General features: G+C 38.1%; 1 protein-coding gene across 1 annotated transcript in view; it reads left to right on the plus strand.

Moving 5' to 3' along the window:
• The first annotated feature begins 3,320 nt into the window (after nt 1-3,320).
• RICTOR (RPTOR independent companion of MTOR complex 2) overlaps nt 3,321-19,560 on the plus strand; it is an 80,930-nt gene continuing 64,690 nt past the window's right edge. Inside the window, exons 1-3 of the mRNA XM_083818456.1 lie at nt 3,321-3,518; nt 3,678-3,725; nt 19,101-19,198. Of these exons, the coding sequence (XP_083674582.1) occupies nt 3,470-3,518; nt 3,678-3,725; nt 19,101-19,198 (195 nt within the window). The 5' untranslated portion in view covers nt 3,321-3,469. The remainder of the gene's footprint in view (nt 3,519-3,677; nt 3,726-19,100; nt 19,199-19,560) is intronic.

Genomic DNA, 19,560 nt, shown 5'->3' on the forward strand with positions numbered 1-19,560 from the left:
TTTGTTTGTTTTTTTTCCTTTCTCTTTTCATCCTGTTGAACCCTTCCCCTACTTCTGCATTCCTCTCCTGGCACTTGCACTTTTGTCTCGTTTTTAAAAGCTGCTCTGTATAAATGCCCATTTTTGGACCCACTCTGTGGGTGACACCATCAGAGGTTTTATGACTCACTGACCACTGAGAGGACTTAACAATTCTTGTATTTTGTGTTCTATGCTGTTTTTCCCATAGCATTTCAAATCCAGCCAAACATACCTTCCTTCTGTGTTTGGAAGAGGTTTTTTTCAGTAGTTAAGTTGGAATGCTGTATGTAAGTAAATCTTACTACTTACAGCTTAAATAAAAATAAATAAATAGATCAATTTTAAATACATTCAAATATTTCCCAATGGATAGCATGACGTATAATAGTACTGCTATTAAAATGACAGCAAGCCTTTTACGGCCAAAGCCCAAAGAAAATGTTTGTGGGCTTCTTCAGTTTCAGAAAAGAGCAATGAAAAATTAAAAAAAAAAAATAAAAATAAAAAAAATCTGCTGCCCTATAGATTTTAAATTGAGTAATGATAAATTATACACATAAGTATAGGGCTTCAGCCCTATAACTAGAGTTTATTTGGACTGAAACACTTAGCAGCTGTGTGTTTTTTATTTTTATTTTTTATTTTTTTTACTCAGGTCTAATTAATATGCTAACCATATGCCAACTGAACACCTGTTGCTTTTCACAGCTTCAATAGTATTATGCAGCACAGAATGCTGTGAAAAATCTGACATGAATGGGTGCCTAAATGTGAGGTTACACTAATTCACTAATTAACCATCTAGTTAGCAACCTGTCCAGTTAATCAGGAAGACTTGTTGCATCACTTGACATGCTGTTATTCTACAGCTGGTCACTGTTGCTTTAGTATGCTACTTATTGACACTCTTACATCATTTTCCGCTATATGTTCTGTGTTCATTTTTTAATTCTTTCCATTATTGTATACTTAAGAAATACTAACTTTTTACCCAGTTGCAATCATTTCAGATTTTATTAATCATTTTTATTTCTAGCTGTATTTAAAGGCACTACATTCATGAATTAACTTAGATTGCATTGCTTTTCAAAATCAGAGCAACTCCAGAAACATGGTTACTGAGTTAAACATTTTGTTAGGAGTTGTCTTTTCCTTAGCCAAATCATTTTGCTTTTGCAAACTGTATTACTGTTAATTTAATTATTGGTTTGTGTTTTGTTTTTGTGTAACTTAAAACATTATTTATAGAACTCCTTTTCCGTAACAGTATATGTAGAAAGACACCTGTTGGACTGTATTTGAAAAGACCAGCATAGGAATGTGTTAGGAATACACCACATTCACCAGGCAAGCAATCACCTCAAAAAGCAAATCCAGTGAAAAAAAAGCCTCCCTAGGGAGCAAACAGCAAAATGCCCCTTGTTTTTTCTCCAAGCAGCTTGGTGAACATGAGACCAAAAGTTACGAATAAAGTTCAAAACAAAGCAGGATGTGGAGCTTTACATGCGTGGCTTAAAATTTCACCAGAAAATATTCAGCATCCACCTAAACCTCGTGGTGCCTTCACACACTTTCTGCACCACCCCAGTCTGAGCAGTCTGTCTGCCCCTTACCCATAACCAGCTGAAGCCCAGGCAGTGTGGCTGTGCCCGTACTAGTCACTTAAAACAGTGCCAGGGAGCAGCCAGTTTGGCCACCAATCCCCCTTTAAGATACTTTGTTCAATGTGTGATTGTTTCTTTATACCTTTATGCTTTATATGTGTTGACTATTTTTCTCGACAGTACAAAACAGCTCAGGTTTTACCCTGTCTTAAGCAGTCTGATGGGTTTCACATGAAGAAAAAAATTAGACAAATAGAATGACTGCAAAATTCTTGTTAACGGTATAGATAGCAAAAAAAAAAAAAAGCAATGATTTTTTCAAACCTTTTCATTCACTAGATTTTCAATTCCTCTTCATCCCATTGTCATTCGGGATTTAACATCTATTTAAAGCCGATTTTATGATATTGAAAATTAAGGAATATTGTTACAAATACGCTTGGGTAAGACAAAATGCTCAACAAGTACAAACCACCATAGCTCAGTTGAATTCACTAGGCTAACTTCTTATCAACATAGCTTGATTAAAGTTTTTATAAAGTTTATTAACAGACTCCTCATACTAGTTATGGCCATTATATTTTAAGTGCCAGGCTCACTTTTGCAACACACATTTTTTTATTTTATTTATTTATTTACTTTTTCTTGTGGAGAGCTCCTACCTAACTGGTAGTCAAAGCTAGCTCTTACTTGCTATTTTCCATGTCACCATAGACATTTAAATATATATATATATATTTCAGTTGTGGCAAATATTTATTACAACCCAAATTATCTTCAATGTACCCTTGTGGGTTTCCTCTTATAAGTGATGTTATGACATTATTTTGCATGTCGGTATCATAGACAACCTGAATTTTGTCTGTATAAGTCAAATGTGAGAGAGAGATGAAGCCCAAAGGGTTAAGTGAAGTATTTTGATTATTAAACAGTGTCTTCTGTCAGCAGGAACAAAATGTTAAAAGAGTACCCTAGATTTTAAACATTACTCCTTTCTTGCTATCTTTTTTTTGTAAGACGTTGTGGTTGCCTCAAAATGCAGTTTGTCTGACTGCTTGTTTTATCTGTAAGGGAAGAACTAAGTGCTGTGTGGCACCAGCATTGAGCGCGAGGGTCCAAAGCATTCCACATGCAGATTACTGGCTCAAATACAACCCAGAAGTTTAAGACAGGGCCGACACTCAGAGGTGCTTCAATTTTTTTTAATGTGAATTTAATTAGTCCCAGTAGTGTTTTTAGAAATGGGGTACAGTAATACCACTAGAAGCAGCAGTTCATTTAGCATTCTTAGGAAGCCAGGGGCTCCCTGGACGTGAAATTTTGACTATCAGCCCTGAGGGAGGTTGATGAAACCACTAAAGTGAGTTTGTTGTGGTCCTGTGTTACGGACGGATGAGATACTATCATTTATACCTTGTAGTTTTGGGAACCTCGGTCCCTCAAGAACATTATTTTCTTATTTAATAAACAAAAACTGAAGTAAGGAAGTAGTTAAAATGAATGCGTTTGTTTGAACTGAAGGAACCCACTCCAGCAACCACCTCTCGGGGCGGGGACGGGGCCTCCCGGGGGGGGGGGGGGGAGGGGGCACTCTGTGTGGGGAGGGCGCGTGGCCGCCGCGTAAGAAGGGGCGTGGCCTATAGGGGCGTGGCCTGAGGGAGAGGACGGGGGCTCGGGGGCGTGGCCTCCCAGTGGGAGGGGGCGGGGCTTCTCGCGAGGCGGGCGGAGAGAGGGAGGTGGTGGCGGCGGCGGCGGCGGCGTCGCCCCGTGCCGTCCCGTCCCGCCGGGCGTCTCCTCGCGAGATCGGGCGAGGTTTCCGGTGTTGTGACTGCGGGGCCGCGAACATGGCGGTCAGCCTCCGCGCCCGCTCGCTGAGGCACCTCCGCATCCGAGGTGAGGGCCCCGCGCGGCGGCGGCGGAGGCGGGGCAAGGAGGGGGATTCGGCCCCGAGCGGCCCGCACCCGGCCCCCGTTGTCCCCCCGCCGGTGCCCGCTGCCCCCACCCCGCCCCTCCCTCCATCCTGACGCGCTCTCTTTCTCCCCCGTCCCGCAGGTCGCAACGACAGCGGCGAGGAGAACGTCCCGCTGGATCTCAACCGAGGTACGGGGACGGGCACGGGCCGGGGGGCGCCGCCTCCTCCCCCGCCGCCGCCGAGCAGGAGGAGGAGGAGGAGGAGGAAGGCGGAGGCCTGCCCGCGGGTGGGAGCCTCGCCCCGGGGCCGCCGCCCGGCAGTCCCGGCTCCGCCGAAGGGCCGGGGGAAGGCAGGGGGAGAGGCGGCAGGTCCGGGGCCGGGGGGAGGTGCAGGGCCGCCGCCGTGCTGGGGAGCTCGGCTCTGCGAGGAACCGGGCGGAGAAGTGACAGGATCGGTGAAACGAAAGTGGGCTGCGGAACGTAAAGGAAGCGCGAATATTAGCGGTGGCAGTAACGTTTTCGGCTTGGAATTAGGCTGTATCGCACCGATTCCACCTCCGATTCTTTCTTTTTCCCCAGTACAAACTATTTTTAGAGTTTCATTCTTAAGCAGTTTTACCTTGGGCTGAAAATTATCTCTGCATACATATATCTTATTTACAATTGTGTTTTAGTTCTTGAGGAAAAGCTCTGAGTTTTTTTCAGTTTAAAGGAACAGGCTCTTTTCTGTCCTCCCACCCCATCTCCACATGCACATGGTTGCTTTTGTGCCTTTAAAATAAAAAACGAGTGAAACTTCGTCAACAAAATGCAGGACAAAGGCCTTAACAGTTCAGACACATGACACAGCTATTACTGTAAGTAGTGTTATCTGTTTATGAAACTTACAGAATCGGGATTTTAATGAATGTCTTTAGTAACCTTTTTTTACATTGTGTAACGCTAAATTGTTCTGATGTGACAGAACAATACACAAAATTTAAATGCTGGAGTTAGTGATGTTTAGATGTGGTCTGTTTGAAATCTCTTACTCAGGATTCAAAAGGTGACTGTCATTGAGATTGATTTTTTTTTTCCTATGAGGTGTTTTAAGCCTCCTACTGATCCCATGAGACCTGTAGTAATAGCATTGTAACTATCTTGTGTATCCTGTTGTAAAAAAAAAAGTCTCAGTTAAGATGCAAAATGAGTTCTTAAAGCAATGAAAAAAATATTTTGCACTGTGTAGTGCCTGTTTAAAAAAAAAAAAAAACAAAAAAAATAAAAAAACATTAGTATGGTAATCACAATTACATAAGGTACAGCTTTACCTTTAGTCATCTAGCCCCTGTCAAAAATCTTTTTTTTTTTTGTTGGAGGAACTATAACTGACTGAGCAGTAATTGGATAGAGAATTTTAAAGAAAAAAAAAATAAAAAATGTCTCAGCATGGCATTAACTAAGCTAGATGATAACTTGATTTCCCCACTGAACACACAATCACAATGAACGCTTATTTTTTCCAACTGTTACTATAGTTACATAAGCAATTAGTTTAAATATTTTAAATTGTTACACTAATTCTGTACTAGTAATACCCTGTTTTGATTCACTATGTTGAGCCAATCACATAGTTTTTCATAAGGCTCACACTTTCAATATCTTAAAAGATTATTCTATTGTTTTTTTGTTTCCCCCAGACAATTGAATTTTGTGTTGATTAATCTAGAATATCTGTGTTGGGCAAAGTAGAGAGTTGCCAGAAACAATGCCTCAGCCATGTGCTTCTAGCTGCAGTGGTCTCTGTTATGAATATGTGAAATCAAATTGGTATTGCCTTGTTTTAAGCAGGTTCTCATTTAGTGATGGTTAGACAAAAATAACTTAATATACAAGTCAGGCCTTAAGTAGTCCGTAACTGTGGACTATGCAAGAGGCCAGTGCTGTTATTAAGTATTTCAGAACTAATAATAGATGCAGGGAGGATGCTAGCCTTGTTTGTGCTGCTTTAGTTCCTACTTCTTCCTGGCTTTTTGTGCAGTAAGACTCCGTGAGCGCCTTGCTGCATGTAGAGCTGATGCACCTTTCTCTGCTTACTTCTTGTTTGCTCCTCACTGCTCCTTGAGGGTTGCCCATGTTTTCCCAGAACTCACCTTGTTGTTCTCTTGTTATGTGTTTTTACCATGCCTGGAACAGCAGGAGTTCCCTCTTCGGAGCTTTTTAATGCTCTGCATTTTCAAAAGTGATGTAATAAAGTTTATGAAAGGTGTTTTATGTTACAGTGCACTGCATGTGTGAAGTCTCTGTATGAGATTAGCCTGGTTAGAGATATTAATGTAAAGTTTGTGGTTTTCTGGGTTCTGTTTGTTTTTGAAACTTTTTAGCTGCTCAGCCCAGGCAGCGCACTGTCTTTAAAGATGATTCTGATTAATTTTATTTTAGGACAATGATTTTCTTAACCTTTTTTCCCTAGAAAATTAGTTTTCTGAAAACATGATCAGCTCCAGAAAAATTGTCCCCAACATGAATATATGTTGGACATAATGTTAGTACAGTTGGTAATGTTGTTACAGTAAGAAAAAACCCTAAAGATAGATGTTGAACTGGTCACTTTTGACTATTTAAGGCTATATATCATGTCTTCTGTTGGTTATGAAATTAAAATTGTTAATTGGGATTCACCGTACTCAGATTTTGGCCTTGTGTTCTATTACCTGCTCAGAATAGAACAGAAGAGGAAAAGGAGGACAGATTCACCACCAGCGCAACTCCCATTGCAGTCATCTGGAAGGAATTAGCAATGGGATGAGGCATACTGGTTTAATTAGACTCCTGAAATCAAGCTCATAACTTCTTAAGGCCAGAGAGGACAATTGGAATTATTGACCAAGTTATCGCATTTGGCAGGAATTCTTGCTTTGAGTCCGGTTGCGGCTGTGTACGTAACCGTGCCGCAAGTATGCTGTGCTTTTAGCAAAATTCGTCTTGGTTCTGACTATTTTGCAGGGATTCCAAGCTGAGCTGCAGAGCTGGTGTACCTCCCAGAGCCCTAGGCACTGTGAAAGGCTTGTGTAATCCAGGCTTGGTTTGCTGCAAAGTTCTTTGCTCCTGTCTGTAACTGAGTATACTTACCAACTGATTTTGAAAATTTGTTACTGCTTCAGTAACAAATTATCCTGTTAGGTGACCTACACCCCTGCCTTGCTGGTGTTTCTGCTGCTGGCTTTGAACTGTGCAGGCCTGGGTGAGGAGAATCGCAGGCAGCGCCTTATCTGTCGACAGACACCTTTAAGTGTCCTTCCGTCAAGAGATTCCTGTTTCTTGGTGTATTTTTTTTTTGGTTTGGGATTGGTGGTGGTTTCTTTTTTTTTTATATTCCTGTAGTTCTGACTCTGCATTGCCTATTAGGAACTATCCAGTTGATTTACTGAAGTATTTGAGATAAACAAGGGTGCAAATAGAACTGCTGATGATGGATGAGGACAAGTGCTGTTTGTGACTATATGTCTCAATTTCCTTCTTTCTGAGGGTAACAGTCTTCACTTCTTGTTATTGTGCTTTTTAATTAATTGGAAGGTACCTATCTTCAGCACTGATACTTTCATTTATTATTAATTAACAGGCATTGCAAGACACTACTTTGATTTAGCAGCTCTTTGTACATCCAATTTTCTGTTCTGCAAGTGTGGAGTCTCTTAGTTACAACAGGAGACAAATATGAATAAAGTAGCTGAGGACTGGCTTTTTTCTCCTCAAGAATGAGTTTGGCCCAGTGTTATGAGGAAAAAAAAAATCTTTTTCCTTTTTTTCTTACTTAGGCCTTGTTTGCTTCTAACACATAAGCAGAACTTTTGTGTCTAACTTCACAACTATACTGCTTTTCTTACTGTGCTTACATCACTTTAAACCATGTTGTATTTGATTCCCTGTGCCCACATGGCAAATTGCAGTGCATTGCATGCAGGGCAAATGTCTCAGGAGGCTATTTGCAGTTTACAGCCCACAAAAATGTTGGGCATTTTCAAGGGTTATTTGAGGGATAGTCAAAGAAGGCTAGATGAATTTTGTTTCCAAATTCAGCTTGAGATTTGGTGACCACTCCATTTCCATCTTTCTTCATCAGTAAAGAAGAAGCAGGGAGGAATGTTGCGCACCTGTCTAGTACTGAGAGTTCAAGTCATCGAGAGGGGGAAATATATTTGGAGTCCTTGTAGCAAGGCAGTAAGGAGGATGCAGAGATTCTGGTGGGTGTGTGCTTTCTTGGTGGCTTAAAGGCGGTGAGTGTTGCACACTGGTGGCAGGACTGTTACAGAAAGACTTCAGGCTCTTCTTTGCATGCTCTTGTGATAGGTGATCCATCTCGAAAATAGGGGGAAGTGGGGCTCCTCAGCCGCATAGAAATATTGCTTTAAAAATATCCAGATAAACAAAATGTGTGGGCGCCTTTACCCCTTCCTTCGCTGCATACCATGATTGTGATGGTTAACTGTAACAGGTAACTTCTATTAGAGCAAATCACACAGTGCTGTGTTTTACTTCCTTCTTTGTGAATCTGTAACAGAAACCCTGATAGGAGCAAGAAGGTATTTAGCAACAGTTTTTTTTTTCAGTTGTTCTGGGATACAGACGGTGAACTTGAAAAACAGTTGGAGTCTTACATCTTGCTTGCCTTGCTGTCTGAGAAATACTATACTGCAATTATTCTTGAATATCGATCTTTTGGTTTTTTTTTACCTATCTGGACTCCAAGGGGTACATGACTGCTGATGGTGGCCTGCTAACTTTTTAGGCAAAACCTACCTTTTGGTAGGTTTTAAAAGCAAGTTAGAGGAGCTCAGTATATGCACTCCAAAATTAAGGCATACGCTTAGCTTTTCTATCTGCACTTGTGCTTTAAATTGGCATTGTTTTCAAATTGTAAAGCACTCTAGCCTGGTTATATTGATAACATTTGCATACCTCTGGCTATGTTTCCTAGGTTATTACTACTTTTACAATCTTAAGACTTTTCAGAACTACTAAAATGGTATGTGCTTACAGTATTTTCACTTTCATTTCTTGAAAACAGGAACTAGATGTTTAATGAGGTGAAAATCTCATAAAAAGGCAACTTTAAACCCTTGCTCACCATTAAAGTATCTGTAGGAGCTGGGCACTACTATGTCTTTCAAAATCTGTGCTCGTGTTTCTTTAAAAGTTTTGTGTATGGCAACTTATTTTTTTATGGGTGGATTTTTGTATATTTTTTCCTGCAGTGGTTCAGGTTTGTCAACAAATGTCAGCACTTTTCTTCTGAAGGGCAGAAACTAAAACTACCATTCTAATATTTTGTGGTTTCTTTTTATATTTGACAAAAGGGGTTGTTTGGGGATTTGGATCAGTAAAAATAAGTTCTTAGGTGTTTAAGCAATGCTGTGTTTTCACATTACAGTTTTCTGCTGTTTTTTTGATCTGGTCATTTGAATTTAACAAAATGCTGAAATACCAAAATCTCTTGATTACTGCTGCCCTCTTGATAGGAGTTTCAGGTTTTTTTTTTTTTTTTTTGTCAGAGTCCATCCAGGGTAGATGCTATGTAAAGAAACACACACCCTTCATCATAATTACAGTAAATAAGGAAGCTAAGTCAATGATAGCCTTTCCAGAAAGAAATGCATCAGACTTCTGCCCAATCTTGGAATCTTCCAGCATACTTTACCAATTAGCTGGGAAGCTAGAAAGTTTTTCCTTACCAGCATGTAAGAGATGCTCAATGTCAGGTGGAGTGTTAACAGTGGGAAGAAGTGTAATAGGTATACTGAAAAACATCTGTTTACAAACTAACTGGTTAGACCTATCCAAATCCAAACATTGAAGGAAAGTTCCAGGGTGGCTTGAGAGTTGATGTTGAAATTGTGGCTGATTGGTTTTAGGAATGTGGTGAAGAATTGTTTGTGTTTTATCTTTCAGGCTAAATGGGACTCTTCCCTGTGACTTTTTTTTTAGACATGAGTTATCCACCTTAAAACAAACTATTTTCTTACAACTAAGACATAAGCATGTGACATGAGGCTTTGACTACACAATAGATTGCATAAAATAAGGGGTGTGTTTTTCATTGGAAGCATGCTTTATGGCATGCAGGTGGGCAGGTGCTTATACCATAACACAGGTCACTGCATACAGCAACACTCACGTGGTACATCCTGATACAGAAGGGAAGGTGCTGTAATGCTATGAAACCAGTGCTGGCTGATAGCTGACAAATTGCTTTAACTGGAACACTGAGAACTTTCATAATGAAATATATTTTGCTTTATTGTAGTTTAGAAATCTCCAATATTAGTATATTCATGTATACTGCACAAGCAGTTTTTTTTTTCATTTGCCAAACATTTGCTGTGGTGATGGAAAATTTGGGTAGAATGGGTCAGAAGAAAAGTAGAAGTTAGCAGAACTTCGGAACATTATTAATGAAGAGTGTATTTACCAAGTCCTTGCAGCTGATAAAGAGGAGGAATGCTGGTAAAGATGTAAAAAACAAAACAAAACAAAACCCTACTTAGCTGCATTTTCGTAGTTGCATAACTGAATTTTTATAGCTATGTAAGACTCATTTTGTTTCTCTTACATTCATCAGTGTGTAGCAAGCCACATCTAAACAGCGGCTTGAATATGTTTAGGTAATTAAATATTATGAGGAAGTGTCTTCACGAAATTGTGGCAATGTTCTTGGAATCCAAGTAGTTCATCCATACCTTAGGCTGAGTGAAAAGGCTTTTATGAAAGTTTTCTAAAAGGTGTGATATTTTTTTTGACACCATCCCTGGGGGTGTTTAAGGAAAGGTTGGACGTGGTGCTTAGGGACATGGTTTAGTGGGTGACATTGGTAGTAGGGTGATGGTAAGATGATCTTGGAGGTCTTTTCCAACCTTAATGATCCTATGATTCTACTTATTACTGTTTTTGTTGTATCTGATCTTTTGTTCAGGTAGCTAGCAGCTTCTCAAATAGTTCAGTGAGCTACTTTTTTCACTTTTTTTTTTCTTGTGGAAACTGAAGATATTTATTGTCCAAGGTGTAAAATAAAAAGCATAAAGATTCTGAATTCCATTTCCACTGAAGAAATGTTTAGTTAACAATTTCATGCTGTTTATCAGTGATACTTCGAACAAGATTGTCCTTGTGAGCCTAAGACCAACAGGATGGCAAAGATGAAATAGGACGGTTATCAACCATCTATCTGAGGTGGCTAGGGACAGTTAACACTTCTGGTTAAAATGAAGGAGGTACAATCTCTATACCTAATTTACATGGAATGTAATGGTTGTGAAATAAACTACAGCTGCTGATTTAAGACTACAGAATGTTTAGTGGGAGATCAGTTGTGCATAGACAAAAGGTATTTGAAACAAAACAATATGGTCTTGGTCTATAGAAAATGTGTAATTACAATGGAATATTAACAAAGAATAATTTTGTTAATCTCTTCATATAAAAATGTATGGAGGCAAGTATGTTGCCTGACAATTAGTGCTGTAAAAAAAAAAGAGTAAACCTGTAATCCGTCTTTTCCCTTTATTATCTTCTGAACACTAATGATGTCGGAAATTAGCGTTAGCAACCTCATATCTAGAGAATTTTAAAATCCGTTCATCTGCTTTATGTAAACCGTATGTGATTCTCATGGATGATTTAGTGGATTTTTTTCTTGAAATTCAAAAAAAGAAATGGAAAAAACATTGCTGTTGCCCTGTTTCCATAAATGTGGTGTTTCCAGCTCAGTTTTGTAGGTTAGCCTGTTACTTCATACAGGTAGATTTGAGTCAAAATGTAGCTATGAATTAGATCTCCTCTGTGCTTAAAAGGATGAACTTAAATTTTCTTGTTTATCGTATGTAAAAATTTATAATATAATCGACTTCTTCTGTCCTTTCTTTGAGATTTTTTTTAGGAAAAAGAGCAAAAGGCTTGAATGGTCACAACTGTGGGCAGATGAGACTGTCCTGTTGCTAGCATGATGGGCTGGAGTTCCCAACAGTCTTCAGTCAGTCTGTGCGCTATTTTGAAATGTTCTGGTCATAAGATTTTGAGGTCAGTAGTTATCACGTCATACAATCACCGCAGTGTAAAGGTTTCCTGCTGCTGTTAGGGCTGTTTCTGAGTTACCTGCAGCTTACAGTTGCATGTACCTTTATTAGTGTTTCAATTTGGAGATGTTGTTACTTCGCTCTTTCCCTTTTACAAATTGCCCTTAGTGTCTTTGTCAGGAGACTGGGTGATCCTACATCTGATAATGGGGCTAGGTTATTGCTTCTTACACAGCATCTTATGTAACAGGATTTTTGGGGGACAGTGGCTAACTACTGACAGCTTGAACTTCTATCAGTAAGGGCCTTTTAGCTGGATAGCATTTATGTTTTGGCGTTCTTGAGCAAGTTAAGATGATGCAGAGAATAATCAAAATGCTAATAGGGAAACACGTTCTTAGATATGATCATGTTCTTCCCTTTCAGAAATTTTCTTCTAATCTCATTGATAGTATTCCCAACCTGCTTGTGTGCTCAATAATATTCAAAGAAATGCATGATCAGAATTTTTGAGTAGTTTTGAAAGATTTCCCTGATAAACAAACAAAGAGTAGTTGCATGATGTGACGCAGTCAGTGTATATATTTTGTTTAAAGCAAATAGATATTGTGACTGGTCTGAATTTTCTGTTCAGAATTGTTGGCAAGAAATAAGAAAATGAGTTTGGAAGAACGAAGAATAAATTTTCTAAATGATTACAGTAACCCCGTGTCCCCCATTCAAATGCGATGTTTTCGATTTCCATACTGATTTGATTTCCATCCTAACATAGCCAGCATTACAGATCAGGGAAAGGCTTGTCCTCCAAGATTTTACCTGCTTTTGAACGCAAGAGCAGTTGTACTGGGTCACCCCAACCTTGTGGCCTGTCAGTGACAACAGCTGCTAATTGGTGCACAGGAGAGAGTTGCAGAACAAGGCAGGCAGGCGTGCAGTCACACTGCCATGGAGCATTCCCCAGCCTCCAGCAGTTTATGGATCAGTTTGTGCTTTTTTTCCTGTCTTTTTTTCTTAATATGTAAACCTTTAGGTGTGTTAGAACAAGTTCTTCTAGAGTTTAACCGTACATTCTAGAATAATTTATACCTCTATTTTACTATGAAGTGGTAATGACAGGAATTTTACTGGGAGACTGTAATTTCAGCTTGGTTTTAATCATCACAGTGTGCACTAGTTACAGGAATGTGTCTAATACTGTAGAAAGATGGAATAATATGTTTTTTTGGGGGGGCGAGTAATATATGAAGATTGTACATCATAAGGATGATTGCTAAGGTTCTTGGCATTAATGTTGTATCTTCCTAGTATTTGAAGACTAGAGCAGGTATTCATTCTCTAAACTGACAAGTTACTTGAAGAATTTGCAAACCTATTGTGGTACGTTATGTGGTTCTAACTTGAAAATTATTTTCAGAACTAGTAAGTGAGGAAACGTACGTATGTCTTATACTACTATAAGATATCAAAATCGCTAAAAAAATGAGTTAAAGCATGAATTTTCAAATCAGTGTTATATTTTGGAATGGTCTTTGGTTATCTTTTACTGTGTTTAAAGTTTAAAGGTATTTTAAGTTCTCACCATCAACCAAAAAATTTGTATGTGGCTACTCTTCAGCTTTGTTCTGTGCTTCTGTTGGAGGGATAATATTGTAGCTTTAGATGCTATGAAAGTTGTTAACATTTCAACTATAAAACCTGTTTTTCAGGAGCTTTAGCAGTAAAGGAAGTCTGTCTACAAATTTGGCATACAAGATCACACACTAGGAGTAATTAACATAGTTCCAAGGGTGAGAATGTAAGTTTAGGGTGGCTTTTCTACATGTATAATCCCAGTGTGTTGGTTAGATACATAATACTGTAAGAAAATAATTTGGAAAGTGGTCCATTTTTTGAACTGCTTTCACCACTTCAAGCTGATTATAAAACCAGAATGTTATTTGATTAACTTCTATCTCTACTGAGGAATCTTTTTAAAAGGAAAAACGAAAACATTTAATTTATGGTATTTTGTACAAATCTCCAAATGAGAATTCTATACAGTCATAATAGGTTTTTAAATTCTACTTGCATGTTTACTTACAGAAAGATGTATGTGTAAGTGTAGATCTACATATAGTAAGATATGAAGGGTTAGCTTTGTAAATGTAGTCCCAATATAAGACTTTTTTTCTGAGATTGTAGCAATTCCTGGATCCTACCTTGGATATTCTGTCTCTTGTATCGCTTTCTACTTAAAAGACAATTTTGTAAATATGAAGCTTAATTTCTACCTGACTGATGTAAGCAGAGGAACGGTTCTTTTACTTTCCTTTCTAACTACAATGAAAGAGATGAGCTTTTTTTTTCTGTATTACTGAGGCACTTTTATCTATTCATAACTTTCTTAAGCAGCAAGAGTGAAAGTAATCTGAGTTTTTTATTTCTCTCTTTTCATGAATATGGTTTACTGAATCTTCTAAGTTGTATTTAGACAGCAGTACTTTATCTATTGTTCATCTATGAAACGTGTATAGGAAACAACAAATTGCTGCTTACATTCTGCTGGAATCACTGGTTTTGGTCATTTCTACCTTTCAAGGGGATGTTCAAAGTTGTTAAACTTGTAATACATTCTCTTTTTTTCTAAATTTTTATCAGAAAATTTTTTTATGGTTTTCAAGTAAGTAAGTAAAACTTACACATCATGCTATACCAGTGAAAAGTGTATTGCACCTTACCGATTCAAGGGTAGTAATAGACACCCTCTATGATTAGTGTTAAAACTTTTATATTTTTCAACATAATAGTAACTAAATAAATCTAACATAGAGATAATTTTCTGTAATGTTTTTACCTGTTTAATTCTCTAATGTTTTAAATACTTTAGATAATGTGTATTACTGTGTTTTTGAGAATCATAGGCTGAATGTGAATTTTTTTTCAGTCTGGCAGAGTTTGGTCTTTGCTGTGTTCAAATCAATAATTCAGAAGTGATCTCTGTGTCATGCAGTTTTCTTTCTTATGTAGCTGTCTTTTCTTCCACTGTTCTCAGAACTTGGTTGTTTTTCTTTTGTGCAGTTTCCACATCTTGAATTAGATGTAAATTAAAAATACTTCATGTTATGAGAGATTACATAATTGCCCTGATTTTTTTCAGCAAATTCATAATGGAAGGTTATGCAGTTTTCACTGGTGTTTCACTTCACTCTTTCAGATGTTGATAAAAAGTGTTTTAGCAGACTGATTACCTGTCGTCTGAGCTTGCATGGCACCTTCAAGTAACATATTTTAACAGCTTTCACTAACTGATAACTCATGGCTGTTTCAGTGGAAAAGGAGAACATTGCATTCGTGTTCCTAGTTGTTTCCTTCATTTTTGCAGCATGTAGTTTAAGAAGCCACTAAAAGCAACCTTGAAATGTACAGTTGTGTAGTGGTCAGACTTGAAAATTTTTTTATCTTGATTTTTTTATTAAACAGAGGTGTAAGTTAACCAAGGTCATCCGTTTATACTGTGATTCTTCCCTTCAGTAAGAGGAAGATATCTCTTGTGTCATTGTTCTTAGACAATTATTAAATGCTTAACTTACTGAAGTACAACTTCCTCCTCTAAGAGGAGTCTTTAGCCAAATTTAGTCTCTTATCTCACTTTTTGGCACTGTGACTCTAGTATGTGTGATAAGCAGCTACTAGCACAGTCTCTCACTTGTGAGTTTATTTACTGTATGTGTGTTAGTTGCTGTGTTCAGCTACTGGCCTAGCATCTCAGAAGTGATGCATATAAAATGTATGCTCCTCAGTTTAACTTGTTATGCCAGACTTAGGAGTTACTGAATTATTTGTGTGCTGAAGCCTGCTGTTCTTGTTTGCCTGTTCTTAACATGTGCATAACAGGACGGTGAATTGGCACGCCGCTAGCCTTGCCAATGTGGTCAACAATGCTGCTCTATCTGCCAGGATGGTAGGGGGGAAAGGAGTCGTCACTCATGCTAATATAGCTATTGCTAGTCCTGTTTCATCCCTGCATTAGATGGAGCACTGTTTGTTTTGTGTAGCTGGAGCTCTCTGGTGGTATTGTTTTCTCTCTGGAGAATGGGATCTGTCAGAACACATCATGACTTTCACTGGGGAAAAACAATGTCATGGTCCTGAAGGGGTGTAAAAATGAGTCAAGCCCTAAAAGGTCATTTGGAAGCAAACAAAAGTTCAGAAGTTTAGAAGAGTTTAGAAGCAAACAAAAACGACTTTGAAGATTTTTTTAATATATATGCATCTATGGATTACTTTAAGGTACACAGATGACTGAATTCTCGAGGCTAGGGTTTTTAAAACGTAAATATCACTATATGCTGAAGATTATCACTGTAGGTACTGGATGTTATTTGGTGCAAACAGCTGTGGATAAAGAACTGTGTTTTATGGAGTAGAAATACAAAGAACTATTTTGCCTCTTCAATGTGCTTGCTGTCCAAAAGGGAAAACGTATAGAAAATAAGAAGGTAATGATCAGCAAGCTAAGCTGTTGTTGCAGATCACAAGTGGTCTAGCTTGGAAGTTTTGTATGCATCCACAGGTTTTTAGATGATATTTGAGACTGTGGCTTTGTATGCATTAATCAGGACAAGTGTAGAAGTGCAGGTGGAAAAAAAAAGTCTGACTTTTCAGCTGAAAAGATTCATTAGGTAAGAGTGTGTCCTGATTCCACCGGTCTGCTTATGAACATCTCGATGGCGGAGATGCTTGTGCGCAGGTGCTTGTTTGTCTTAGGGATTCAATTTGATTCAGTAACCCAGCAGAAAACTAAAATGACCAAAAGAACAAAAAGCATTTTGCAGAATTGGTATGCAGAATCATTTTAATGTGAAGTTGATGTAGAACCAGAGTAGTGTATAGGGTAGAGGGAAAGAAAGTAAGGGAAGGGGTTGTGCATCTTTCAGCAGAGGAAAGTGCTAAGATCAGCTACATTGTTTTGCACAACTCCACCCTCAGAAGCACCATGGGAAAGAATGTGAAGATACTTTGTTGCTGTTGTGGGCCAACTCACAATGAGTCAGCATCTCAGTGATAAATGAGGTAAGTCAGGAAATAATAGGTTATTGTGAGGGTCTTAAAATTATGATGAGTAGCTTCTCTTTATCTTTTTCAGATAGAAAAGCAAGAGCCACTGAAGGAGTAAAGAATAAGGGCCTGTTAATCAGAGCTAAGAAATCTCTATGGCTTTAGTCTGACCTGGGGTCATCAAAAAAAAGTTTGTCCTTATCAACACTAACATATCCTGTTAAGCTTGACAATGAAAAGTTAGGGACATAATATTTCTTCTTTGGGGAGATCAGTTTCGGATTGTGTGCCATGTGTTTTATTTTATTTTATTTCTCGGCTAATCTGTGTTTTTCAGTGCTTTTGAATGAGACTTCGTGGCAGGAAGATGAGCAGTCCTGGCTCTGATCTTTGATTAACAGACAGCCATGTTGATTAGACTAAATATATTCTGCATTCTCCCAACTATTTTAAGACATTTTATTAGAAAGCGTATAATAGCAAGAGACTATATCTGTGAAGTCACATCGTTTTGTTTAAATTCTTTTACATCTGCAACTCGTGCAGTTCTGTTAGACTTACATATCTTCTGGGATGGCTTTATTTTTAATAGAAATGAATTATGTTAGAGTATGAATAAAATTTCTGCTTTTTTTCTAATACATGATACATTTCCAGAAGAGGGAAAATGGGATAGGCTCTTCTTGAAGTTAAAATGTCACAATCCTTTTGTTTGAACCTTCTTGAAAAAAATCTCTTCCCACATTAAAGCCAGGACTTGAACTGACACAGCTGACTGAAAAGGCTTCCATAATTTTAGTTCTTTCTGAGGACTTAAGCTATTTCTTTCTTTCCTGTCTTTTTTTGTTTGTATATTTTTTTCCTACAGTACTAGGACTGTTGATACAATCAAACTATGAGGAAAATAATTTGCTATATTCATATGATCAATACTATCAATTCAATTTGGTAGTAGAAATGTGTTCTTATTGTGTTCTAGATCTGTTGCTGGAGTTTTTGCTTCAAATTACTTATTTCCTAGTAAAACTTCTGGGAAATGCTGGCTGCTCTGCTAAACACTACAAAGTTGGTTTTCATCTAACTTTTCTGACCCTGGAAATGAGGGTTTTTCTGTGCAGAAAGAGGACAATATTAGAAAAGTTGCTCTGACTTTACATATACACGTAGAATAAAATGGTTTTGGTGCACATTTTAATTGTGCAGCCTCATTATAAATGTATGTCATAGCTGCAGAGGTATTGAAATGGGACATGGGATGTGGTAGCATCATCGTGTTCCGGTTTCTTCAAATCCAGATTGGCCGCCTTTCTGCGGAGAACATGCTACTTGGTTCCAAGTTACACCCACAGCATCAGGCAACCAGATAGAGATGTTCTTTGCCAATAATATGTCAGAGATTGTCTGGCTGATCTCGTGTCTTTCCTGTCTGTATAGTGAGCTTAGTTTCAGTAGAGGTTTAACTTTGTGTGTAACTATCCACATGTTCAAAATTAAAATTTACAAGAATATTTCTACTTTGTGAAGTTATTGTTGCTGCTTGCTCTTCAGAGAATAGAGGTTGAACATTCTGAGACTGCTCACATCTGGTCGGTCTTGTGGTGTAAATGGGGATATGGTATGGGTTCAAAAGTGTTGTGATACGGGGATGTTCATACCCATAATTTTCAATTTTTATTGCTCTCTTAAATTTTTAAACTAGAGAAGCTAGTAATCAACTTGATTTGCTGTGTAGACAGGTGGTGAGAACCTGCTTTCTTTGGATCTCTGCTTTGGGTTTCGTTTAGATGATGAAAAATATACAAATATTCTTTCATGCTAAGATACCCTGCATGGTAATATTAGGATATCCTTTCATACTAGGACGTTCTTCCATATTAGGGCCCTTAGGAAGAAAGTTAGGAGAAAAAGTTCCCAGTCACCTTGCTTACCTAGTATTCTTCTTCACATACTGCTTGAAACTCCCAGCTGTCTAGTAAGTTTACAGTGTTTGTGGAGAGAAATTCATAGGAGAGCAGAAGAGAGTCCTGTCTTCCCAAAATCCTACTGACCCTTTATTTATAGAGGAAAAAAAGTCATATGGTGTTGTAGTAAACTGCTGTCTTTTTTACTTCTGTCTTTAAGTTTACTATTTGCCTTTAAAATACAGGGGGATTAAGGATAAGTGGTCAGCTATGACATGCTAGGACTGGAGTTCAAGTCACTAAATGGATATCTTGTCAACTGTAAATCTAAGATTTGATTAAAATCTGTTTTAAAGTAGGAGTCTCTCTCCCCAATGGACTTTAGCACTTCAGAACTTGGGTATACCTGGCTTGCATTCTAGACATAAATCCAGTTGGTGTTTTTTGAATGAAGATGATCTACAACCTTAAGTGAGATTAGCAAAATAGCATTTTATGTTTTGGAAGCTGCATGTTGAGTGTATGTTTATACTTCTGATTCTTGTAATTGTCTACTAATAACCTGTTTTCTTTTGCAGAACCCTGTGATAATATGAGAGAGATTCTCCAAAATGTGGCCAAATTGCAAGGCGTCTCAAATATGAGGAAACTAGGTCACTTGAATAATTTTACTAAGGTAGGTGCTTGAATGGTGTCAGAACATGTGATCATATGGACAAAATATTTTATATGTCCTCTATCAAATATCTAGGAGATTCACGAAGCAGTTTTGTATAATGGAACAGTACATGTTGTGAGAAAGTAAGAGTAAACAAGGACAAGTAAATATGTGAATGCAAGATCATGCTGAAATTTGTGTTCTGCAGGAAGGATTGTTATAGTGCTTAGAATTATCTCCTAAGTCAGAGATTAAGTTGCATAAATAAAGCTAAAGGATTGGTTCCTAGTCCACAGGATTGAATCAAAAATTAGGAATGGCAGACACGTTTGATGTAAACTGGCAAAGTATGGTAAGGAGGAGGACTATATCACTGAGCA

The sequence above is a fragment of the Anser anser genome, assembly GCF_964211835.1.
Source record: "Anser anser genome assembly, chromosome: Z".
Lineage (NCBI taxonomy): Eukaryota > Metazoa > Chordata > Aves > Anseriformes > Anatidae > Anser > Anser anser.